The sequence below is a fragment of the Mustela erminea genome, chromosome 1 (genome assembly GCF_009829155.1).
Source record: "Mustela erminea isolate mMusErm1 chromosome 1, mMusErm1.Pri, whole genome shotgun sequence".
Taxonomy (NCBI): domain Eukaryota; kingdom Metazoa; phylum Chordata; class Mammalia; order Carnivora; family Mustelidae; genus Mustela; species Mustela erminea.
Genome location: NC_045614.1, coordinates 112,830,316 through 112,857,239, shown reverse-complemented (window position 1 = coordinate 112,857,239; position 26,924 = coordinate 112,830,316). Strand labels below are relative to the sequence as shown.

The 26,924-nt window shown below is 40.9% G+C and overlaps 1 protein-coding gene across 11 annotated transcripts in view; it reads left to right on the top strand.

The window, feature by feature from the left end:
* The window catches only part of MAP3K13 (mitogen-activated protein kinase kinase kinase 13), a 168,626-nt gene that overhangs the window by 97,634 nt on the left and 44,068 nt on the right, over positions 1-26,924 (top strand). For 6 of the 11 annotated variants that reach the window (XM_032338398.1, XM_032338402.1, XM_032338448.1 and 3 more), the window contains one exon: positions 24,540-25,099. In XM_032338398.1, coding sequence (XP_032194289.1) covers positions 24,625-25,099 — 475 coding nt within the window. In that variant the 5' untranslated portion in view covers positions 24,540-24,624. Of the gene's footprint in view, positions 1-17,938; positions 18,155-18,176; positions 18,713-24,539; positions 25,100-26,924 lie in introns of those variants that run through there. The other 5 variants (XM_032338430.1, XM_032338441.1, XM_032338422.1 and 2 more) reach the window with 5 other exon arrangements.

Genomic DNA, 26,924 nt, shown 5'->3' with positions numbered 1-26,924 from the left:
AGCTGAATCTACTGGGTTTAAAAAATAATCATAGACTCTTCTTCGAGCTTCTCTGTGTCCACAGCCCAAGCGTGCCTTTAATTTTGTCCCTTGGGATTAGATGTATGTAGGCTAAAGGAAGAAAGCCCCTAATCCCCAAATCTGGATTGTCCAAGGCTTTGTAAGTGGCTTAATTTCTAAATTACTGGTACAATTTGTGGACCATCCTAGCCGTCTTGTTATTTCGATGATTGTGAGAAGAAGGCTATTTAGGTGACTAGCTGTAAGGTCTTTGTGATTCCTCATAGATACTTAATGATTTATTTTCATATTTTAAATTTTGGTGCTCAATTCATTTTAGTCTAGTGAGATTGAAAGTCTGCTTCCTTGCAAATCCCATTCTCTCTAGTGAATCTACTTGTTTTTATGCTGAGCAAGTAGAAAGGGGCTTTGTAGAATAATCTTTCAAATGAGAGTTGGAAATTAGAGTGTTGGTGGGGGGAGTGGGAGTCATCCCAGAAGAGATGTGGGTCTATTTCACAAAATTTTATTCAGGGAAATAAAGTTTAAAAATTAACATTGAAAGCATGCCTGGAAAGGAAAATGGTAAAAGGACAGTAGAAACCCTAAAGATTTTTATGGGAGGAACTCTTTGATTTGCGTAAGTGAGGGAAAGGGTTCATGAGCTGATTATATGTTTGTCTGTGAACACTTAGGATATAACCAGTGTTTCCTTCCTTAACCTTTTTCTGCCACTAGACCCTGAATCTTTTTTTTTTCTTTAAGGTTTTATTTATTTATTTATGAGACAGAGAGAGGCAGAGGGCAGGGGGAAAAGCAGACTCCCCACTGAGCAGGTTACCTGACGCAGAACTCGATTCCAGTACCCTGATATCATGACCTGATCCTAAGGCAGACACTTAACGGACTGAGCCACCCAGGTGCCCTAGACCCTGCATCTTGACCTTAACCTCTAATTCAACACTGATTGTAAGGTGGGAAAATCTAGGGGTCGCTTTTCCAGTCTAAGGACATGTAACCTTGACTGTGCTAAATTCCTATCTCATTTTACTCTCTAGACTCATGTTTATTAACTTTCATTTAGAAATACCTAGAGGTACCTCTATCGCAAAGGATGTTAAAGAATTCTAAATATAAAATTAATTCTAATGTAAACACATACGGAGAGTTGTAAAGCAATGTGATTGCTACAACTCACACAACTGTCCTTATCAAAAACATCGTAGTGAAAGTGTCGGGAAAAGTATCAGTGTATTGGGAACACTGGTGGCTTCCAAGGAGCCCTTGGCAAAACTATTGATGTGTTCTGGCAATCCTGCTGTTGTCCAGGGAAGCTCAGGGACTTTGCTTTCAGAATGCCTTTTTTTTTTTTTTAAAGATTTTATTTATTTTATTTGACACAGAGAGAGATCACAAGTAGGCAGAGAGGCAGGCAGAGACAGAGGGGGAAGCAGGCTCCCTGCTGAGCAGAGAGCCCGATGCGGGGCTCGATCCCAGGACCCTGGGATCATGACCTGAGCCGAAGGCAGCGGGTTAACCCACTGAGCCACCCAGGCGCCCCCAGAATGCCTTTTAAAGATCTCAGTACGAGAGTTGGGTAGGGGGTGGAAGCCCAAATTGGTCCCCTCTCACCTGCTCTGTTAATAACCTTTGTTCTGTTTTCTCTCCTTGTGGTTTTGTCTTTCCTATAAATGAATTCCATATAATGGAATCATAGTATGTAGCCTTTTGTGTTGGTTTTTTTTTTCTTAGCATTGTGCGTCTGAGACTTGTCCATGTTATCGGATGCTGGATCTTTTCTTTTTCTTTCCTGTCTTTCCTTTCTCTCTCTCTTTCTCCTTTTCCTTTCTTTCTTCCTTCTTTTCCTCCTTCTTTCCTTCCTTCCTTTCATCTGCCATACCTTCATCTTAGTGTGATTTTGTGCAGGGATGGGGAGAACTGCAAATAAAATGTATTCAGTCGGACGCCTGGGTGGCTCAGTGGGTTAAGCTGCTGCCTTCAGCTCAGGTCATGATCTCAGGGTCCCGGGATCGAGTCCCGCATCGGACTCTCTGCTCAGTGGGGAGCCTGCTTCCCTCTCTCTGCCTCCTTGTGATCTCTGTCTGTCAAATAAATAAATAAAATATATTTTATTTTATTTTTATTATTTTATTTATTTATTATTTATTATTTTGTTTATTTTATTATTTTATTTTTATTATTTTTTCTAAATAGCTAACAAGAGTTCTAGCTAAACCTGGTAGGCTGAATAAAATGTATTCAGCCGGGCGCCTGGGTGGCTCAGCCTACCAGGTGTAGCTAGAACTCTTGTTAGCTATTTAGAAAAAATCAGAAGGTATGCATATAGAGTGAAATATTCATATTTTTCAGTTGAAGTTAAATGTATTTTGGTGAGAAATGCCAAGATGACAGAAAGAACATTTGAAGGTTTCAGTTTATAGTTAGTTCTCAATAAAATGCTTGTTAGGAGATTTTTTTAGTTATTACTGACATGTAATATTAGTTTCAGGTATACAATAATGTGACTAGATATTCGTATACATCATGAAGTGATCACCATAACAAGTCTAGTTAACATCCATCACCATACATAATCACAAAATTTTTTCTTGTGATGACAACTTTTAAGATTTACTCTTTTAGCAACTTTTAAGTATGCAATACTGTATTATTAACTGTCATCAACATGCTGTACATTACATCCTCATGACTTATTTATAAGTGGAAGCTTGTGCTTTTTGACACCCTTTACCCATTTTGCCCTCCCTACCCCCCACTTCTGGCAACCACCAATCTGTTCTCTGTATTTGTGAGCTTGGGTTTTTTGTTTTGTTTTTGTTTTTGTTTTTTAGATTCCATGTGTAAGTGAGATCATATATTATGTCTTTCTCTGCTGACTTATTTCACTCAGCATAATGCCCTCAAGTTCCATCCATTGTTGTTGCAAATGGCAAGATTTCATTCTTTATTATGGCTGAATAATATTCCATTGTCTATTTCTACCCACCACGTTTTCTTTATCCATTCATCTATCGATAGACACTTAGGTTCCTTCTATGTCTTCACTATTGTAAATAAAAAAATGCCTGTTAGATTGATTTTTATCTATAACAACTCTAAAAGGGAGGTTTATTAATGCCAATATACAATTGAGCTATTTCTATAACTTATTAAAGAAGTAAATGGCAGAACTAGGTAGGTGGCAGGGCTAGGATTCCAATAAGGTCTTTCTAGCTTGAAGCTGTACATTCTTTCCTATTGCAACACATTATAATCATAATGTAATGGGATGTGGGGAAAGCAACTATTTATAATATTCATTATGGCCTGGTTCATTATGGTCCTGGGAGGAACTTGGCAGTAATGGCAAGTTATTCACTGGTGAAATGTGCTCAGTGTATGATCATGACCCACTAACATGTTGGACATCATCAGAAGGAGTCTAGGAATGAAATAAAAAACAGTATCTTCTTAATCTACAAACACAGGAGCAGTGACATTTGGGGCATGATTCTGGGTGGTAGTTTTAAGGAAAAATGAAGTGAAGTTGGAGATGGATCAAAAGCAGTTGAAACAATTCCAGGGATGTATGTGTCCTGCCTTAGGAATATAGGCTGGAACTTTTAAGACCCATCAGTGTCGAAGAACACAGATTGATATTTATAAAATCATGCTGCATAAATTGGGGAATTTTAGACTTCAGGAGCTTCACCTGAAGCTTAAAAGCGTTTTGGAACACATTTTTTTAAAGTGTTACTTTTAAATTTTGAAAAGCCTTTTTACCTCAATTCATAAATTCATAAGAATTTATTCATGTCAGTTTCCATGCTAGGTGTTGGGAAAAACAGAAGATAGTCCCTACCCTCAGCATGCTTCTCTTCTAGTGAAAGAAACATACATATTAAAGAGATCACTTACAGGGCACCTGAGTGGCTCAGATCATGATCCCAGGGTCTTTGGATTGAGCCCCTTCATCGGGCTCTCTGCTCAGCAGCAAGCCTGCTTCTCCCCTCTGTCTCTGCCTCCTTGTGATCTTGCTCTTTCTCTCTGCTAAAAAAAAAAAAAGAGAGAGAGCGATCACTTACAATGTTAAGTGTTAGTAATAAAATGAAATAAAGACATTAAGTTTAATACAAAAATAAGCTCAACACATGAATAAGATTTTTTAAAAAGATTTTATTTATTTATTTGACAGATAGAGATCACAAGTAGGCAGAGAGGCAGGCAGAGAGAGAGAGGCGGGGAAGCAGGCTCCCCAAAGAGGAGAGAGCCCGTTGTGGAGCTCGATCCCAGGACCCTGGGATCATAACCTGAGCCGAAGGCAGAGGGTTTAACCCACTGAGCCACCCAGACGCCCCATGAATAAGATTCTTTAATGGATTATGAAGGGACGCAAGTGACAATTTATGTTATATCCATTCCTTTTGGAAGTAGAAATCACAAAAAACAGTTACACCCCCTTCAAAGCTATTAGTTGGCCACTGGGATTTTGTGGGTTCTCCATTTTATAAGCTCCACAAGTTGTCTCTTCTTGTCCTCATTTTACAAAGTGTTGTGACTATAGACCATGATTTTTTTAAAGAACAGCTAAACACACATACGCATAAGTTTGCAAGCAGTTATTTAGAAACAGAAAAGGGCGGCAGGGGGTGAGGGTGGGGTGTTTCCACATAGCCAGAATAGACCTCAAATAGTCCATGTACAAACCCTCATGGTTTACTCATGAAAATCACGAGTCAAGGAAGATTCTTTAAGCCTTTGTACAAAACCTAACTGCTCTTATTTTGCACACATTTTTTAACAAGTTTGCTTGTCTGGTTCCCACCCCATGACAAATGATAAGGACATATTAACTAGTCAGACTGGTTTACTAAGAGCTATGAGAAGCAATGGCAAGTGAGTTGACTAGTGGCTTCATACCAGACATTGAAGCCAAAGAAAATCAAATTAACAAAAAAATATAATAATAAAGCAATCATTACCATTTCAAAAGGATTTTTAAATATTTGCAAATAGATTTACTAGTATTACTTCAAATAGTAACTTCTATTGGGGATTTTTAAATTTTAGCTCTTAAATTGTATAAATGTAATTTATACTATTTCTTAGAGACACATATTTTGAAAATGTGCACTCATAATGACTTCAGATTATAATTTCTGAAGGGAGGCAGCTGAATATGTCTTTAAATTCCATGCTACACAGTATAAATCTTTGTATTGCGGGACTACATCCAATTTCTATCACAGTTTGTTATTCTGAATTTATTTTTTTTTCCATTAGAACTGTCTTGCACATTTATTATTTTTTTAACACTTAGAATAAATATTTAATAGTTATTGATGTTCTTCCTTGTCATCCTGATCTTGGACAGATGGAACTTACCAAGGATCCTTTAGTAGTCTGCAAATTTCAGCTATATATTAGAAATAGAAATGGAAACTACCCCAATGAATAATTGAAGAACGGGTTTAGATTACTCTCTAGCATAAAGTCAGATTCACTTTCCAAAACAATGGCATGGGACTGGTGAAAAATGATTGGAATTTGCCAATTTCAAATTTCTATTCTTGGTAAAGCCCAAACTGTTCTTTTTTCTAGGATACTTTTTCTAGCGTATCATCTGGATTGAATCATTATCTTAAAAAATTAAAACTAAGGACTCGTCTGTGAACAAAAACAATGCTGAGGAAGGAGAACAAAATATCATTAAGTTAAAAAGTCTAAAGCAGTGGGATCTTTCACTAATATGATTTTAATTACTTCTCAATTACAGCTGGACATTGGATCCAGAGACTAGAGTTCCTTGCTCCTCGTGGAGTTCTTATCCTGGTTATTGTAATACTGTTTTCTCTGAGAAGCGACAAGAGCTGTTGGTGATTTGCTAGAAACTTCTGGTCTTGTTCACCCTTCTCTCCATTAGTCCTCCCCTACTTCTCTGCCTTTCACCTACACTAGTCCAGTGATTAGAGACTTCAAGGAAGGGTAATTATGAAAACAGCAAAAATACAATTTCAACTTTCAAGTTCTCCACAAATGACTGTTGAAACTACTTAGGTATTTGAAAATTGTTCCTTCTGCTTTTCTCATCATTTTAGACACCTGATTTTGGTCTCTTGGAAAATCCTTTGATTTCTTTATTATTTTAAAAAAATTTTAGGGGCACCTGGGTGGCTCAGTGGGTTAAAGCCTCTGCCTTCCACTCGGGTCATGATCCCAGGATCCTGGGATTGAGTCCCGCATCAGGCTCTCTGCTCAGCGGGGAGCCGGCTTCCTCCTCCCTCTCTGCCTGCCTCTCTGCCTACTTGTGATCTCCGTCTGTCAAATAAATAAATAGAATCTTAAAAATAAATAAATAAATAAATAATTTTAAAGATTTACTTATTTACTTTAGAGAGAGAGCACATGCATATGCATGGGGAAGGGACAAGGGTGAGGGAAAGAGAGCCTTAGCTGGTTAAGCATCTGCCTTTGGCTCAGGTCTTGATCCCAGGGTCCTGGGGTGGAATGGGGCATCGTGCTCCCTGCTCAGTGGGGAGCCTGCTACTCCCTCCTCTGATCCCCCTGCTTGTGTTCTCTCTCTCTCTCTCTCTGTCAAATAAATAAATAAATAAAATCCTTAAGCAGACTCTGTGTGAACTGTAGATCCCAACATGGTGCCCTGTCTCAACACCCTGTGATCACGACTTGAGCCAAAACCAAGAGTTGGTCGCTTAACTTACTATGCCACCCAGGCATCCCTTGGAGCAGCCTTTTTAAAAATCTTTGATATGGGGTGCTTGGGTGGCCCAGTCAGTTAAGCATCTGCCTTTGGCTCAGGTTATGATTCCAGGATCCTGGGATTGAGTCCTACATGGGGCTCCTTGCTCAGCAGGGAGCCTGCTTCTCCTTTTGCCTACCACTCCCTCTGCTTGTATGTGTTCTCTCTCTCTCTCTCTGTCAAATAAATAATCTTTTAAAAACAAACCCTCTAATTTGATCCTGGTGAAGTCCTTGGAATAAGCTGTATTTAAATAATTTCATTCACAGATATTACCAAAATTTGATAGCAAACCTGTTACTACATTTTTTTTTTTAAGATTTTACTTATTCATTCGAAGGGGAGAGAGACAGAGAGCACAAGCAGGAGGAGTGGGAGAGGGAGAAGCAGGTCCCAGAACCCTGGGATCATGACCTGAGCTGAAGGCAGATGCTTAACCATCTGAGCCACCCAGGAACCTCTAAACCTGTTATTTTTCAAAGAAGTAATGGAGTTCTATGCATCTAGCAAATCCTCATGTACTAAGGGAAGCTACTATCTTTATCACTTCCCACAACAAGCAAATCTGTTAAGGAGAGTAAAACATATAGAGCAGAGCTGTACAATAGAACTTTCTGTGATGAAAGTGCAGTGTCCTATTTTACCCTGTCCAGTATGGTTGCCACTAGCCACATGTGAGTACTGAGCGCTTGAAATGGACTAGAGTAACTTGGAACTAAATTTTTTTTTTTTAAAGATTTTATTTATTTATTTGACAGAGAGAGAGATCACAAGTAGGCAGAGAGGCAGGCAGGGAGGGAGAGAGGAGGAAGCAGGCTCCGCAGTGAGCAGAGAGCCCGATGTGGGGCCCAATCCCAGGACCCTGGGATCATGACCTGAGCTGAAGGCAGATGCTTTAACCCACTGAGCCACTCAGGTGCCCCTTAGGAACTAAATTTTTAATTTAATGTAATTTTAATTCATTTGAATTAAATAGCCACATATGACTAGAAGCTACAGTATTAGTGTGGGTACAGAAGTTAAGTGCAAATATAATGGAGTAGACCCTACATAAGGTGGGCATAGTTTAGAATTCTCCACTTTATTTGTTGCTAAGAATTTTTAGCTTTTTCCTAAACATAGAACCTCAGCTCAAGGTAAAATGTGAGTCAAGTCCATATTTTTCTGATTGGGGATTTCTTAATTAAATAGAAGTCCATTTTAATATTGACAGTGGAGTGCTGTAACTATGGCCATGGACTTGGACTCAGGCTCAGCCTTTGGGACTGGCGTGGGGCTGGGCTTGCCTCCTGTCTTTACCACTTGGTAGCTGTAGTGAGTCATTTGAATTCCCTGTGCCTCCATTTCTTTATCTGTTCTTATCAGGGGGTAATAATAACGCTTTTCTCAAAGGGTTGATGTGAGGATTAAGAAAGTTAAGGTAAGTGAAGAGGAGTGAGTGGTAATAATCCCAACAAACGTTAGCTATTGTTATTAATACACTGTTTATCATATTGCTCCCTTGGCGTGTGAATGTGTGAGTTTGTGTATGTAAAATTCTCTCACCCAAAAAAGAAATTACATCATATTATATCAGGTTCTGAACTCAGTGCTGAAGCTGGAAGGAAGGGAAAGAAGAGAGACGAGGAGGTGCAGGCATAAATGATACTTGCATTCTGCTCCTGGTGAATTTACAAACTGATGAGTTATTTCTGTTGGAAAATAGGAGTCGTGACCTAATGTTTGCTCCCTCCAATTCTAACAATCTATGATTCCATCATTCCTAAGCAATCTGAGCATGACAGAAGGACCCTTGATGACTTCTTGCCTGCCAAGTACATGGAGGACTGCCCAGGAGCACTGTGCAGGATCTGCTGCCTTGTGAGACATTCCAAATATATCACTGGAAGTCTGTTACTGATGCTCTTCAGTAACTCTGTTATACTAAGATGGCAATGTGTTATTTGGTTTGAATGTTACATAGCATAAAACAGGTACAGAATGTGTTATATTCCTACCTCTACTTTATATTTTAGTATTCAACTAAATAGTCCAGATAATGACAGTAAATTTAATGGGAAAAAAGAACTTTCATAATACAGATTTATGCAAAAAGATTTTCTCTTCTTTCTCACTTGCCAAGAGTCATGAACAGTAGCTCCTGACAGCAGAGCTAACCAACTCTTACCAAGCAGTGCACATCTGTCACCTCCCTCTGGCTCACATATATTTGAATAGCAACAACTAGCATGAGAATACTACGTTGAGGCTTAAATAGCCGTTTCAGGTCCACTATCTCATTTGATACTCACATGAATCCCATGAAGATGCCCATTTTTCAGAACCCATGTATAGCAAACTGCCTCCATGGTGAGTATTTAATCATAATATAGGTATCATTTAATTTTCACTGATGAAATGCTTTTTGGGGAACATATTATACAGTATTGAGATTCATGGATGACCTAAGTGTAATAAATTGAATCTTATACGTTTAGAGGGAAAAATACTTCCCAGGCCAGGTTGGACAGCTGTCAACGGACACACAACTCTGCAGAGCCCATGACTGATGCCAGAGTCCAAGTTTTCTCACCAAACCAAAAGATTCAGAAGCCAGAGGTAGACCTCTTAGACTCAGGTAGACCTCTGAGGCTCAGCACTGTCTGTTGCATTTCCAGCTTTGAACTTTGTGTCTCTGCCTTTAGCAGCAGGATCTCCACTGGTACGGCACTTAGGATCAGATCCACTTCCTGCCCTTCTCAAAGCACCCTGTTCTGTGTTTCTGGAAGCTGGCTTGTATGAACTGCATCAGTGGACTTCCTTGCCCTCTGCTTTGCTATTAGGTTCAACCAATAGGAAGCACCTGCAGGGTCTTTGAAAGCAAGAGGAAAGTAAGGTTGGGGTTCAGTATTAACTCCCCTCGCTCCCTCCCTGTCAGGTCAGTGCACTTTGGTTGCATCACTCTACCAAAGGCTACAGTTCTTGTTGGATGACCTTCTTCTGTAGCTACTCTGGTTCTAGTGATCATTCTTTCCCCTCCACAATTAAAGCCTGCTGGGGGTTCCTAGCTCTGGGGCATAAAACCGTCCCTGCTGCTTTTCCTGCTCCTGCCTTTTTTTTTTTTTTTTTAAAGATTTTATTTATTTATTTGACAGACAGAGATCACAAGTAGGTAGAGAGGCAGCCAGAGAGAGAGAGAGGAGGAAGCAGGCTTTCTGCAGAGCAGACAGCCCGACATGGGGCTCGATCCCAGGACACTGGGATTCTGACCTGAGCCGAAGGCAGAGGCTTTAACCCACTGAGCCACCCAGGCGCCCCTGCTCCTGCCTTTTGTAAGCAATCTCACTGGACTCTCCTCACTTGCGCCATTTGCTATTATTAGCTCAGGCTAATGTAGGGTCCTACTTCAGTGATTGTGCCTGCTTCTACTGCTTGCTCACCATCCAAGCAGTATCCGCACAGACTTCAGAAAATCTTAATTCAGAAAAATGATTATGTACAGCATAAAAAGTTTGCTTCAGTTTAATCCCAGTATATTTGGACTATGAATTAATTTCTAGTTAGATTTGCTTATTTTATTCTTTAAAAAACATATCTAGTCTGGGGGCACCTGGGTGCCTCAGTTGATTAAACATCCAACTCTTGGTTTTGATTCAGGTCATGATCTCATGGGTTATGAGGTCAAGCCCCACATTGGGGTCCATGCTCATCTGGGAGTCTGCTTGAAGATTCTCTCCCTTTGCCCCTCCCCCACTCTCTGTGCACTTGTGCTCTCCCTCTAATAATAAATAATCTTAAAAAAGAAAGAAACATACCTAATCTACAAAGGAAAATAGAGGTGACATAGTAAACAAATTAGAGGTGACATAGTAAATAAAACATGTACTATGTACTTAAGACAGTGATACTTATAAGAGGTAATGTAATTATGTGTTTATTGTCAACATCAGAATACTAACTTGTGTTACTCATGCTGTCTCCTAGTTAGGGGATTATTGTAATTCTTTAAATTAGATCCTTTTTATTTTTTGCAGACTAGACAAGGCGTAAAGATAAAAGAATGGTCAGAGGGGATTCAGGGCCTGGGGCCAATGAATAGGGATATCAGATACTATAGGACAGGCCATTGCTTATTTCTGGGCTAAGCTGCTCTACTTAACCCCTGGGAAATAAGAGTCTTTTCATTATAAAATGGAAATAGCTGTCCTTTGGGACAACTTTAAGGTTTCGTTTTTTCCGTGGTTATAGTCCTGAATTAACCAAGGACAAATCTCTTTTAATATTCTCTGTGCAGCCAAGGAAACCATCAACAAAACGAAAAGGCAACCTACTGAATGGGAAAAGGTGTTTGCAAATGATACACTGATAAGGGGTTAGTACCCAAAATATATAAGGACCTTATGTAACTTAACACCCAAAATAAAGGCAAACGATCTGATTTTAAAAAGGGCAAAGGACCTGAATAGACATTTTTTTCCAAAGAAGACATACAGATGGCCAATAGACACCTGAAAATATGCTCAACATCGCTAATCAACAAGGAAATGCAAATCAAGACCACAATGAGATATCACCTCACACCTGTTAGAATGGTTAGAATTGAAAAGACAAGAAATAAGTGTTGGTGAGGATGTGGAGAAAAAGGAATGCTCGTGCATTGCTGATGGGAATGTAAAATTGGTACATCTATTGTGGAAAACAATATGGAGTTTCCTCCAAAAATTAAAAACAGAAATACCATACAATCCAGTAATTCCACTACTGGGTATTTACCCAAAGAAAATGAAAACATTATTTCAAAAAGATATATGTGCCCCTATGTTTATCATATAATTATTTACAATAGCCAAGATATGAAAGCAACCTAAGCGTCCATCGACTCAATGAATGGATAAAGAAGATGTGGTATGTGTGTATGTATAAATATGTATTTATATATATGCATGTACACACACACACACACACTGTAATATTGCTCAGCCATAAAAAAAAAAAAAGGATGAGATCTTGCCATTTGTAGCAATGTGGATGGACCTAGAAGGTATTAGGTTAAGTGAAATAAGTCAGACAGAGAAAGACAAATACTATATGATATCAATTACATATGGAATCTAAAAAACAAAACAAATGAACAAATAAAAAAGCAGAAACAAACTTATAAATACAGAGAACAAACTGATGGTTGCCAGAAATGGGGTGGGGAGGGATGGACAAGTTGGGTGAAGCGGAGTGGGAGATACAGACTCTCAGTTACGGAATGAATAAATCACGGGGATGAAAGGCACAGCATAGGGAACAGAGTCACCAGTACTGTAATAGTGCTGCAGGGTAGCAGATGGTGACTACTCTTGTGGGCACAGCGTAACACACAGAGTTGTCAAATCACTGTCCCCCCACACCTGAAACTACCGGACACAGTAGTTTCCCATTCCTTACCCCAGCATTTACAAATCCTCCTGCTTTTTTTTTGTTTTACGGGAGTTGAGTTCAGTCTGTCTACCCTATTGCAATAGTTTTGAATAAAATCCTCCTTGCCTTTTTTAACTGTTAAAATTAAGCTAAATTTTAAAATAAAGTATTATGTTTTCATTTGATCTTACTCCTTTAATTATGTAGGTATTATTAATAAAGCATATACTCTCTTCCTTAAAAATAAAATGTTTATTAATTTAAAACATAATAGCCAACTTTTATTGAGTGCTTACTCTGTTTCAGGATATGTCACACACTTTGCAGGAGTTTTCCCATTTGTCCTCATCACCACCCTGTGAGGGCAGTCTCCCTATATTATCTCAGTTTCTGATCATGGAAACTGAGACACGCAAAGATCAGGAAGGTGTTTTCCCATGGACAGAATCAGTATTAGGACCCAGAGAGTTTGAACCCGGAGATCACTCATTTTTATTTTTTATGACTCTTCTAAATTTGTGGGAAGTTGCCATTGTACAGAGTTCTCTAGGCCTAGAGCTCTAGCAAACTTTTTAGACTTTGCCCTGGAGATCAGGTCTTCCTGAGGAGAGTGAAGGCAAGCTGTGAAGGCAGAAACCATTCCTGGAAGATGCGAGATGCAGGCGTGGGGTTAGGCAGTTCCCTGAAGGGCAGATCGCCTTTGTGTGTGTACAACACGGTGTAGAAACATGCAGATCTCTGGGGAAGAACATTCCATGATCTCCCTTGGGACCACGGTTCTGCTGTGGTTCTTCTATGTTCTCATTGCCCTTTTGTTGAAAGCATAAGCAGTCTTTTTTCCTGGAGTTATTTTCTTGAACCAATAAAATTAGCTCCTAATTTAACATCATAGTCTTAGAAGCATGGAAATTAGTTTTTTTTCTCCCAAGTACCAGAATGATATAGCATTAATACTCTCCCAAACATTTAAGCTAGCTACCTCCAGCCTTCCTTGTTTTTCCCAATTTAGGTAAAACCTGGAATGTAAAATAGCTGCTGTAATTAAATTAGAGACAAAGGAAATTAAATATGAAAAAGAAGTTGCATACATTTGGGATTTTCCTCTCCTCTTTTCCATCTTTTTTTTGCCCTTTTGACCCTGTATCTCTCTGTTTATTGATTCTGTCTTCACTTATAATTTCGAATGAATGTTAAAAGCTCAGTGTGTCTTAAGTGGATTGATCTCCGTGCTCTTGCCGTTTTTCTCATTTTCCTACTTTCCTTAAGAAAAATGTGTCTTCCATTTGCCCTTTCTCTCCTGCCCCTCAATTTCATATGTATATTGAGTATACTGACATATTTTTATCTTCATTTTTCTAGTTAAGGATTTAATTGGCTAACAGTCATTGAGGAATCAGCGTGTCCTGGGTGTGTTATGCTTTTATCAGGAACTAATTCAAGTTCCTAATTCTACATATTTTATAATCCTCCTTTTCCCTTTTTTTAAAAATTAGGATATTTTTCTATCTTCTCCTTTTCCATGAATAGCTCACAGTTCCTAACGATAATTCTTTACCAAAGGTTGTTTGTGTGATCCATCCTAAATATAAGAATTTTAGTGCCTTAACATGTTATTCATATGGAACTTAGAATTTGGAAATAATCTTAATACCCCAGCATACCTTTGTCTCTTCATCTGCCTTGAGTTTCCGTTCTTGTCGTCATGATTATTCTAACTTGTCTAGCTTGAATATGATTCTTGCTAGTAGAAAAGGTGAAAACAAAATAGGAGCCATCAACTTTTGTTTCCTCATTGTCATCTGTTTTTTATTCTTTTATTTGTTTTCAGTTTATAATTATTTAAGCCTGTTTGCAAGCCTCAGCACACACTGTTGGGCTTCCCAGCAATGTCCTTACCATTTTATATGATTTTTCCCATATGCAAAAGTAGTAAAGTTGGCTCATTAGTCTGTGTGTTTAAAGCAACAGATATTTGGATTGAAAACTTCTGATTAGGTAGTGCATGCTAATAACAGAAATCTGGGGAGGGGCATCTGGGTGGCTCAGTCAGTTAAGGGTCTGACTCTTTTCCGCTCAAAGTCATGATCTCATGGGGCCTCCATGCTCAGTACATAATCTGCTTCTCTCCTTCCTCCTCTCCCTCTGCCCCCCAACAAACCTCAAGCTCATTCTCTCTCTCTCTCTCTTTCCCAAAAATAAATCTTTAAAAAAGAAGAAATTTGGGGAAATACAGAAAATTTAAAAGAAGAAATTTGGGGAAATATAGAAAATTTTCTATATTTGGGGAAATACAGAAAATTTAGAAGAGTGATAACCACCATTGACCTTTTAAAGCTATTTTATGTTCTTGGAATGCTTATGTATTATTTTTATATTAATATTTGTATATTTATTTATTTTTTAAAAGATTTTATTTATTTATTTGAAAGACAAATCATAAGGGGTACCCTAATATTGTATACTTAAAGGCATATATGTCTGTGTCTTACTATTTAAGACATTTTAAGTGCATTTATTTAGTTATTGACTTGCTTCATATGGCAAGTTAGATTTAGGTCAGAAATTGTTGATTCTGGGGCACCTGCATGGCTCAGTGGCTCTGCCTTCGGCTCAGGTCGTGATCTCAGGGTCCTGGGATCGAGCCCCGCATTGGGCTCTCTGCTCAGCGGGGAGCCTGCTTCCCCTCCTCTCTCTGCCTGCCTCTCTGCCTACTTGTGTTCTCTCTCTGTCAAATAAATAAATAAAATCTTTTTTTAAAAAAAGAAATTGTTGATTCTGTTCTAGAATATTCATACTTATGATAGTACATATTATTCATTAAGTATTTATGGAGTTACAGAGAAAACATTCTGGTCAAGAAATATTTTTAGGGCACCTGGGTGGCTCAGTTGGTTAAGCAACTGCCTTCAGCTAAGGTCACGATCCTGGAGTCCTGGGATCAAGTCCCACATCGGGCTACCAGCTCCATGGGGAGTCTGCTTCTCCTTCTGACCTCCCCTTTCATGCTTTCTCTCTTGCTTGCTCTCTCTCAAATAAATAAGTAAAATCTTAAAAAAAAAAAAAAGAAATATGTTTAGTATTTAAGGTATATAGCATTTAGCATTTAAGGTATTGGGAGCTTTACAGATTTTTATTTCATGTTAAGTTGATAGTCTACAACTCTGAAAATAAAGCATCTTTATTCATTTAAAAACCTACATAGGGGTGCCTGGGTGGCTCAGTCAGTTGGGCTCTGGTCATAGTCTTGGGGTCCTGGGATCAAGCCCTGCAAGACAGGGCATCTGTCCCTCCCCTCCCCCACTTGTGTGCTCTTGCTCTTAAGAAAATAAAATCTTCCTTTTTTTTTTTAAAGATTTTATTTATTTATTTGGCAAAGAGAGATCACAAGTAGGCAGAGAGGCAAGCAGAGAGAGAGAGGAGGAAGCAGGCTCCCTGCTGAGCGGAGAGCCCAGTACAGGACTCGATCCAGGACCCTGAGATCATGACCTGAGCCGAAGGCAGAGGCTTAACCCACTGAGCCACTCAGGTGCCCTGAAAATAAAATCTTCTTAAAAGAAGAATAAAAGCGGGACACCTGGGTGGCTCAGTGGGTTAAGCCGCTGCCTTCGGCTCAGGTCATGATCTCAGGGTCCTGGGATCAAGTCCCGCATCGGGCTCTCCACTCAGCAGGGGGCCTGCTTCCTTCCCTCTCTCTCTGCTTGCCTCTCTGCCTACTTGTGATCTTTCTCTGTCAAATAAATAAATAAAATCTTTTAAAAAAAGAAGAAGAAGAAGAAGAAGAAGAAGAAAACCTACATAAAGGGGCACCTGGGTAGCCCAGTTGGTTAAGCATTCAACTCAATCTCAGCTCAGGTCTTGATCTCAGGATCATGAATTCAGGCCTCTGGCTCCCCAGTGTTGTGGCTAAGCCTCGTTGGTCTTCAGTCTTGTCAGCAGCAATGGCTCACTTTGCATCTTGTGGGCAGGGTTTGGTCCCCGTGCTGTTAAGGGTCTGTCTGAGGCTGCTGTGAGCTTGTGATTGGGCAGTGTCTGCAGTCAGACCAGGTACCTGCCCTCTCAACCCCTTTGGGCAGGTCACACTGGACTGCAGGACACCCTCCCTGTATTGTCCCCTTGAGAAGCTTTCATTGGTGGGCGGGCCCTGCAGACAAACCAAATACCCAGGGTGGTAGTGACCCTGAACTGCAGGGCTCTCTCCTCCATATGCTGCCTTCGAGAGGTTTCTGTGGGTGGGCAAGACCAGTAGTCAGATCAGGGCACTGTCTCTGCACTCTTTGAAGATTTGCCTGTCCCGGCTGCAGTGGACTGGATGTGTGTGGTGGACCAGATGCGTGCGGTTGTCATCCCCTCTCCCCAGGGCAGGAGTCACTTTGGAGTGGTGCTGGTCCCTGGTGGGACTGCTTGCTGGATGCGATGTGGCTGGAGCCGCTTTGGAGGAATGTGTAGGCCACTCTTTTGATCTGGTGTTAGATCACATACGTAGGGTTTTTTAATTCTATTAGAAAAAGCTGTCTTTTTTTTTTTTAAGATTTTATTTATTTATTTGACAGAGATCACAAGTAGGCATAGAGGCAGGCAGAGAGAGAGATAGGAGGAAGCAGGCTCCCTGCTGAGCAGAGAGCCCGACGCGGGACCCGATCCCAGGACCCTGAGATCACGACCTGAGCCAAAGGCAGTGGCTCAACCCACTGAGCCACCCAGGCACCCTTTTTTTTTTTTTTTTTTAAGTTCAAATCCAGACAGACCTCTCAGGGACAGACCTCTATCCTGGAAAGATCAATATATGTTATTACTATGAACAAGTAGCTTAATCCCACTTTTTTTTTTTTTAAGATTTTATTTATTTATTTGACAGACAGAGATCACAAGTAGGCAGAGAGGCAGGCAGAGAGAGAGAGGAGGAAGCAGGCTCCCCGCTGAGCAGAGAGCCCGATACGGGACTCGATCCCAGGACCCTGAGATCATGACCTGAGCCGAAGGCAGCGGCTTAACCCACTGAGCCACCCAGGCGCCCTTAATCCCACTTTTTAAATGGGCTGATGCCCTAATAACAGAAATCTCTCTTATGCTCTAGATACTGTTATATGAATTTTAGAGATGGCAGAGTTGTGTTCATTGTAAAGCAAGAAAATGCCAAGTGAAGAGAAGACAGCTTGGGAAGAGCTTAGCACCACTCAAGAAATCTCAGCAATAATTCTTAATTTACAATTTTATCCAATGTTAGTCACACTGAAAACTTTCTCTATGGGGCAGAAATTTCCAGAAGCTTTGATTTACACATATTTATGATAGAAACTTCAAAATCAGATCTATTATAAAATTACCCTTTATTAGCAACCTGGGAAGATGTGTATAAAAGCACAAGAATTCAAGGGCTGTTTGGCCACATCGCCTCTCCCATCCCCTTTTCTCAGTGCTGAATCCATTTAGGCACAGAGCCAAGGTAATTTCCAGAAATTGGCAGTGCCCTGGCAAATGCACAGCTGCCGCCGTCTCCAGCCCTTGCTTACTAATTTTGCACAAACCACTTCCTCCTCCTGAGACTGAGAAATTCAAAGGGCAAGGGAAGTGTGGCTGGAGGGCAGGTACGGAGTCCCTGCCTTGAGCTCCAGGTAGATTCAGGAGCCCAGAAAGATAGCAACACAATGTCCCCTGCAGCCCTGCCCAGAGAGCTCCTTGCTGATAAAGGTGACATTCCAACCTCACCCTTGTCCCGTCCTGCTCTCGCTTAGGTTTTTCCATTTGGCTCTCGAGGTTTAAAATTTTTGCCTTTTTTTTTTTTTTTTTCAGTTCCCTTCTAGTAAATACTAGCTTTGACTTCTCATGAATCAAAAGATCCAAGCAGTCAGTTGCCATGAGGGTGCCGGAGCCAAATCTGGGCAGGGAGAGAGGAATGGAGAGGGCAAAAGACAGAGCAGAGCTGGTGGGGCTCCCTGTGTTCCTTGTTTCCACGTACCAGCTTCTTCGCTGTGCGGTGGCAGTGCGTGGGCGTACGCATACACACAGGTAAAATTTAGATATTTTTCTCCTCCTACACTCTTCTTAAATGTAGTCAGCTCTGATCATATTTTAAGAGAGTCATGGTGATGATTTTTTCCCCTTTTGTTCTTGTGCCTCCATCTCCGCCTATGTTGGTGGAGATTGGATCTGCTATTCTTAGTGAACAGAGGGAAGCCTCTTGGACTACACACAACTTTATACACGCTTTGAGGTGTCTCTCGCCCCTGTCCCCTTCCAGAGCACTGCTGGGTTGCAGTAGCTGGATGGCCTTCCACTGTTCTGTTGACTGGGGCAGTCACTCCTCTAGGTGGGTACTTGTGTTTCCTTGGGAGTGGCTCTAGGGCATCGAGAATAACCCTGTGAATTACTACTGTTTTTTCATCAGTAGTCATGATATCATAGCTGTTTGTTTCTCTTTGTCTGTGTCAACAAACAACCGGACCAGGGAAAGAGTATAGCGTGAGGAGAGGACTCATCCTACTCTGCCGCTGATGAGCGGTTGTATCGAGCAAGTCAGCAATAACCTATGAATTTGAATTTGGACCCATGAATGTGACCACAGAGGTAAAGCAAGTGGGTTGGACAATATTCCTGGATAAATATCAAACCGAGTGTGATGAGTGTGCTGAAATCGTCTTCCTTTAACTCATTACCTGTACACGTGGGCACAACTCTACTTCACATGCATCCTTAACCTCAGAAAGAGGAAGAGATTACAAAACAAACTCATATTTTCCTAACTTTTTGGTATGAGCCCATTCCAGTATGGTGTCATTAGGGAGAAACTCAGGATAAAAATGAACAAAATGGAAATTTATCAGGAATTAACATAAAGTCCTAGAGTTTTTGATTCAAAGAACAAATTGCACAAATAGGTGTTTGGCTGAAATTCACATACACTTTTGGGTATTTGCATTATCCTCAAGTTTGCTGTGAGCCAAAAGCATAATATACACCCTGTGCTGTACAGAGTAGCCACGAGTCCCGACAGCAAAGGCAGATTGGAAGGAACTGCTGAGGCAGTGGCCAGGTCAGATAGTATCAAGTCAGCAGTCTTAAAAGACCTGCAGAGCAACATAGGAAAGGCCAAAGACAGGAGAGCTCAAGGTTGTGGCAGGAGATCAGCCAGAAAGCAAATGAAGGGATCAGCACTGTCAGAGCTGAGAGATCAGCACGAAAGGAATGGGGTGGGGAGGACGGGGTGAGGGAAATACGGGTCAATTCAGCAAGTATCTATTGCCGTAGCAGAGGGCTCCAGCTAGTATTTTCTTTTCAATTGTGCCTGCCTCCCGCCTTCTCTTCCCAGGCAACTTCCTAGCCCCTATATTTCTGCATGCCCGAGAATTCAAGTCCCCCCTAACCTAACCTCATCCCACCCAACTTTGTCTCTCTGATTTGCATAAAGGGAAAAACCATCTGCGCTATTTCATAGGGTTTCAGAGCCCCTATAAGCAGGTAAGGCATTGCTGTTACTGCTCCTGACAGTAGCTGGCTGCTTCACTATTTCTGAGTTACCAGCCTTCTCACACATGCCCTGGTGGTTTCTGCTTGCGTCTGCTAATGCTCTCAGCCTCCCTGACTTCCTTCCTTTGGTGGGTCTCAAATCATCTTCCTCTCAAAGGTTCATCTCAAGTCCTACCTCTTTCATTCAGCCTGAGTGAGCCACTCCAGTCCGCATTACCGTCTGCCCTCTGCACAACTCTGGGTAACAGAACACCTCTCTGGAGGCCTTAATTTCTGTGAAGACTAGGCATCATGATTCCATGCCCTGACTTCTTGCACAGGGATCAAATGTTTAGGTCAAGATCATAGCCCACAGCACCTTTTTAACCCGTGAAGCACCCTGAGGAAGCAAAAATTGTTTTAAGAGGTGCTTTGGTGTTACAAAAAACCACAATGGAATTTGGGGATCTGAATTTTGAGTTCTGTTTGTATTTCTGCTCTACCACTTACCCAGTTGATGACCTTAAAAAGGTTTTTATTTCTTTGTAAAATGAGAATGACACTATTACAAGGATTACAGTGCTGGTGCTGACTTACATACCAATTTGTAAGAGCCAGTGGTAACTTTGCAGGTAGGTTACTCAACTATTATTAGCTTGAAATCTGCCATGGTGGGAGTATTTATACCAGAGAAATCAGTAAACACTACAAATAAGAGTGTCCCGGTTTTGTTTTGTTGTGTTCCCCCCACCATTTTTCCCCCCTGCAGAGCTGCTTTACCACTATATTGCTGATTATGCATACTGGGCTCTGTAAATTTTAAGACACTTAGTCTCATTTATCATTAGAAGTAGTAACGGTAACAGTAATACTTTGTATCCACAGAACTTAGCTTAGTGCAAAGCGCAGCTCCTAGCATATATTTAATTAGTATATTTTTAATTTAACTTGGGTTCACCCTTGTATTATTTTGATACTTCTGCCCTAAGCTAAAGGAACCCCCCCCCATCCTTATCTCTTCAAATCCCTCTCTACAAAGTGTCTTTTTAAAATCAGATAACATTGGGCGCCTGGGTGGCTCATTGGGTTGGGGCTTCTGCTTTCAGCTCGGGTCATGGTCCCTCGGTCCTGGGATCAAGCCCTGCATTGGGCTCTCTGCTCAGCGGGGAGCCTGCTTCCCCCTCTCTCTCGGCCTGCCTCTCTGCCTACTTGTGATCTCTGTCAAGTAAACATACAGAATCTTTAAAAAAAAAAAAATCAGATAACATAAATAATAGCCGGGTACAATGCATAACACACTCAGTAAGACTCAAGCCCTCCCTGTCTATAACTGAGCTAATTACCTTCTTTCCAAACCTTTCTTTCTTCTGATATTTCATATCTCAGTTGATGATATTGCCCATCTATCCATTACCCCAGGTGAGTTATCCGAAAGTCTTCCTCTCTTTTCCCTTGTCCTTACCCATACCCAAGTCTAATCAATCATTAGATCTTGCTTATTCTGCCTCTTCAATCTATCCCCTCCTGCTCATTACCACTGTTCCTGCCTTGGTTCGGGCCCTCATCATTCCCACTTGAAGTCTTCCTCCTAAGAGACACATTGACTTTCGGTGTTTCCCCTTCAATCCAACCTCTACTTCTATAAATGTAATTTCAAATTACAAATTTGAGGGGTGCCCAAGTGGCCAGTCGGTTAAGTGTCTGCCTTTGGCTCAGGTCATGATCAGGGGTCCTGGGATCAGCCCGGCATTGCATGAGGCTTCCTGCTCAGCGGGGCGTCTGTTCCCTTACCCCTCCCGCCATGTGCATGCACATGTGTGCTCTTCCTCAAATAAAATCTTTACAATAAAATAAATTAATTAATTAAAAATTGGACCAAATCACTCCTTCAATTCAAATTTCTTAATGGCTGTCTGTTGTCTTGAGGATAAAACCCAAAAGCTTTATTTTCTCATCTGGGCCCACCACTTCCCAATACTTTCTTCAATGTCTAGTACCACTTTTATCTCATTTACCCTCCAACCCAAGCAACATTTCCTCTATGACTTCTCTGGACGTATTTTATGTTTGTTTTTCTGAGTTCCTGTAGCACCTTGTTCATGTGTATGTACCATAAATCTAACCACGTGGCTCTTATTGTCCATTGGTCTTTCCTTCTAGATTGTAAGTTCCTATAGAGCAGAAGCCTATGTACCATTCATTAATTCCTAACACATCGTATAGCTTATAATAGGAGCTTAGTACATGGTTTACATGAATGAATGAGACTTCAAAGGAAAGGGTATTTTCTTTCTTTCTTTTTTTTTTTTTTTAAAGATTTTATTTATTTATTTGACAGACAGAGATCAGAAGTAGGCAGAGAGGCAGGCAGAGAGAGAGGAAGGGAAGCAGGCTCCCTGCTGAGCAGAGAGCCCGACGTGGGGCTCCATCCCAGGACCCTGAGATCATGACCTGAGCCGAAGGCAGAGGCTTTAACCCACTGAGCCACCCAGGTGCCCCGGAAAGGGTATTTTCGTTGGTTCATTCACACAAGCTATTCATAGGGTATCGCAATGAAAAAAATGCTTAAAATTTGGATCTCAGTAATCCAGATGAGAAATTCATAAAAAGGGGGTAGTTTCTTTTTATCTGTAACCCCCAATATGGGATACTATGACCCCCATCAACTAAAATTTAAGACTCTTAGCCTAGCATACAAAGCTCCTTTCAAAATGGTCCTTTTTTTTTTTTTTTTTTTTAGAATTTTTTAAAAAGATTTTAGTCATTTGAGAGAGAGTGTGAGAGAGAACACAACCAAGGGAGAGGCAAATGGAGAGAAAGAGAAGCAGACTCCATGCTGAGCCTGACGTGGGGCTCCATCCCGAGACATGGAGATCATGACCTGAGCCGAAGGTGGAGGTTTAACCATCTGAGCCACCCAGGCGCCCCTCATCCCTGACTTTCTCTCCATTCTTTTCTTTCTCTCTGTATATGTCCATACAGCCTACACTCCAGCCACTTCAATCTGTCATATATTCTTTTTTTTTTTTTTAAAGATTTTATTTATTTATTTGACAGAAATCACAAGTAGATGGAGAGGCAGGCAGAGAGAGAGAGAGAGGGAAGCAGGCTCCCTGCCGAGCAGAGAGCCCGATGCGGGACTCGATCCCAGGACCCCGAGATCATGACCTGAGCCGAAGGCAGCGGCTTAACCCACTGAGCCACCCAGGCGCCCCACTGTCATATTCTTTCAGGCATCCTTGCCCTTGTTCATACTTTCTCCACCCCTGTTGGACCCTCTCCTTCTTCTCTCACTCACCCCTTCTTCTCTCACCCCTTTCTTGCCAACTCAGTGAGATTCTACACTTCTAACACTGATCAAGAGTTAGCACCTTTGGGCAGCTAGCCCTCCAAGTGTCTCCCTCTTCTGTGCTCCCGGAGCACTTGGTTGATTCATGATAAGCGCTGTGCTGTCAATCACTGTTGGTCTGTTTCTTGCCCCCTCTGTAAAGTGAGATTATCTTTATACCCTGGCTCCTGTTAAACATATCCTAGATGTTTAGTACAGAGTGAAGGAACGAGTAATTATTATATAAGGATTTAGAAAGAAAGTAAATTTCTGATAAGAGACAATGAATTAAATTTAAGATTGAATTTGCATGAGCTGACCAATCTAGACAATTCCATGTCTTTATTTTCAGGGATTGGGTAGCCCCGAGAAATTGGTACTAATGGACAGATCAGAAGCAAAGAATAAGTTTAAAGCACTGGGACTTAGTTTGTTGCTCCAGATTTGACACATTATAGTAAAAACAGATTTTACATCTCAGGGATTTGTGTTGTCACTTATGTGAGACATTTACCTCCATGACTTAATGAATACCCTGGAAAGCACAACAATGCCCCAGTAGAAAAAAACACTAAAGAAAACAGAAAAAATTTGAGCGGGATGTTGTTCCTAATAAAACAATGTTTATCAAGACATTTAATTTTGGAAAGGGAAACAATTTTTTTTTCTGGTTAGGAACCTAATATGTAATATTTACCAATCTGTTTAGGCTGCTATAGCAAAAATACCAGAGTCAAGATGGCTCAAACAACAAATAGGTATTTCTCACAGTTGTGGAGGCTGGAAGTCCGGGATCAAGGCACTGGAATATTTGATACGTCTGGTGAGGGCCTGCTCCCTCGTTCATAGACAGCGGTCTTCTCACTGTGTCCTCACAGGGCAGAAGAGGCAAGGAGGCTCTCCAGAATCTCTTTGAGAAAGGGGCATTAATCCTGTGAGGATTAATGACCTAACCACTTCCCAAAGGAATTGAGTTTCAGCGTATGAATTTTGGAGCAAGGGGACAAAAACATTCATTCCATAGTGACATATTAATGCAGAATGCTTGGAATATTTTGAAAAACACCACATAAACCCCTCCCAGATCTAACCACCTCGAATTAACAATAGTTAATTATTAACAATAGTTAATAATTAACAATAGTTAATTCTTGGGATATATTCTTCCAGTCTTTTTTCTTATATATGTATTTGTATGTCCTTTCCATTTAAAAGCCGGGGATGGGTGGAACAGGTGGTGGGGATTAAGGAGTACACGTGTTGTGATGAGCACCAGGTAACGTACTGAGGTGTTGAATCACTCTATTGTACATTTGAAACTAATATTATACCGTATGTTTACTGGAATTTAAATAAAAACTAAAAAATCGTAAGGGATTATGTTGTATATATGGCTCTAACCTATTTTTTATATTAACATGTCATGAACGCTTTCTCAGGTTTGTAAGGACTCTTCTACAACGTGATTTGTAATTACTGCACAGTATCCCACCATTTGGATGTATACCGGTGTTTAACCAATCCCCATCATTTCAATGTTTTTATTATTATAAGCAGAAGTGTGGTAGTGTGGGTGACTCAGAGAAGGGTGATCTCATGTCCTCCTCCTCTTTTTCCCAGGTTTTGGAGCCCTCTCTTGCATCCGAATCCCATGCCACTAATCCTCTGAGTGTCATCTCAGGATCCTGGGCACACTCATGGCACCATGGCCAACACGCAGGAGCCCCTGAGCTGCTCCTCTTCCCCACACTTGCCCTCGAGTGAAAGCAGGACCTTCAGCAGACTCCAGGATGAACTCATGCCTGTGGGGAACCACCCTTCCCCCACACTCCTTAAGGACCAGCAGGAAAAGGGGGTGGCACAAACAGAGCTATCCGAGAGCATGAACAGCCCCATCACCACAACAGTGTTGACAAGCGTGAGTGAGGATTCCAGGGACCAGTTTGAGAACAGCGTTCTTCAGCTGAGGGAACACGATGAATCAGAGATGGCCATGTCTCAGGGGACCAGCAACACCGTGGATGGAGAGAGCACAAGTGGAACTGAAGACATCAAGATCCAGTTCAGCAGATCCGGCAGCGGCAGTGGCGGGTTTCTGGAAGGACTGTTTGGATGCTTAAGGCCTGTATGGAATATCATTGGCAAGGCATATTCCACTGATTACAAATTGCAGCAGCAAGGTAAGCTGCAGTGTAAACACACCACCACCATTCCCTGGATAACCTCGATTAAAACCCTAGTGCCAGGGTGCCTGGGTGGCTTAGTGGGTTAAGCCTCTGCCTTTGGCTCAGGTCATGATCTCAGGGTCCTAGGATTGAGGCCTGCATCAGGCTCTCTGCTTGGCAGGGAGCATGTTTCCTCCTCTCTCTCTCTCTGCCTGCCTCTCTGCCTGCTTGGTCTCTCTCTGTCAAATAAATAAATAAAATCTTAAAAAAAAAAACAAAAAAAAACCTTAGTGCCAGATGAATACCCTATACCGATCTCCTAAAAACCTTTTGACTGCAACAGATTCACATTTGGTTGGTCTTTTCTGGCCAAAGCCCATCTTCTGTAGTTGTCCAGTCTAGGGGTATCAAGTAGAGCACATAGAAGACAATCCACAGTGTTAGGAGGAAGAAAATGCTAGAGCTCCTTTTCCTTCTATCATCATTTTAAGTTTCTATTTTCATCCATGTTTTCATATATGTTTGGTATTTTAATAAAGTTGTATAGATACATAACAAAAATAAATCACATAGTGCATGTTTGAAAATTTTTTTATTGAAAGTTCATGTAATGATGGCCACTGGATAGCCACTGGATTAATTCAAAACCAGAAAGATGCCATGTGGTTTCGTGCCTGAAGATTGTGTCCTGGCTTAGACTGTAGTTAAATGAATCATTTTCTTTTTTTTTTTAAAGATTTTTTCTTTATTTATCTGACAGAGATCACAAGTAGGTAGAGAGGCAGGCAGAGAGAGAGGAGGAAGCAGGCTCCCTGCAGCGCAGAGAGCCCGATGTGGGGCTCCATCCCAGGACCCTGGGATCATGACCTGAGCCGAAGGCAGAGGCTTAACCCACTGAGCCACCCAGGTGCCCCAAACGAATCATTTTCTTAAAGCCCAGACACAGAAAGCTCACATTGTGAGAAAAGAACAAATATACAACCAATCTTGAGAAGCATTATTATGTCTAGACCCCACAGCTTTTTAAAAAGTAAATTAACTCCCATCACGGTATAACATCCATATTCATCTATTCCAATTCAAGCATTATGCTTCTGAAGGAAAGAGAGCACATGGCTCTAGTGTTCTTTATCACTTCATTTTATTCTTTAAAAGAATTTTTTTCTTCCTGATAGCAAGAGTAATATATATGGTTAAATTGGAATATACAAGTAAGTGTCCCCCCAAAAGTAAAAATATTTATCTGTGATCCTCAGTCTCCACTATTAAGGTTTTTGGTATATGCTATGTTAGTCTTACTATGTGTGTTTGTGTGTGCTTTAAAAAAAAAAACAGAGTCAAATTATTTCGCTATGCCTTTTCATTTCATATTTTGAATATTCCCCATATCATGAAATATACTTCAGCATTTTTAATACCTACATAATACTAAATTATGTGTATGTGCCAAGATTTCTTTAAGCAATCCTCTATTCCTTGACAATTTGTTATTTTTTAGTGATCATAAGTTATACTGCAATGAACAACTGTTTATTACTTAATTTTCACACATATCTTTATGTCTGTGATCATTTTTACTATATCTTTGATTTCCTGAAGATAAGTTTTTAAAAGAGGAATGGTTGGGTTAAAAGTGTTTGTGGCTTTTTGAGGCTTTTTTTTTTTTTTTTTTTTTAAAGATTTATTTATTTATTTGACAGAGAGAGATTACAAGTAGGCAGAGAGGCAGGCAGAGAGAGAGAGGAGGAAGCAGGCTCCCTGCTGAGCAGAGAGCCCGATGCGGGACTCGATCCCAGGACCCTGAGATCATGACCTGAGCCGAAGGCAGCGGCTTAACCCA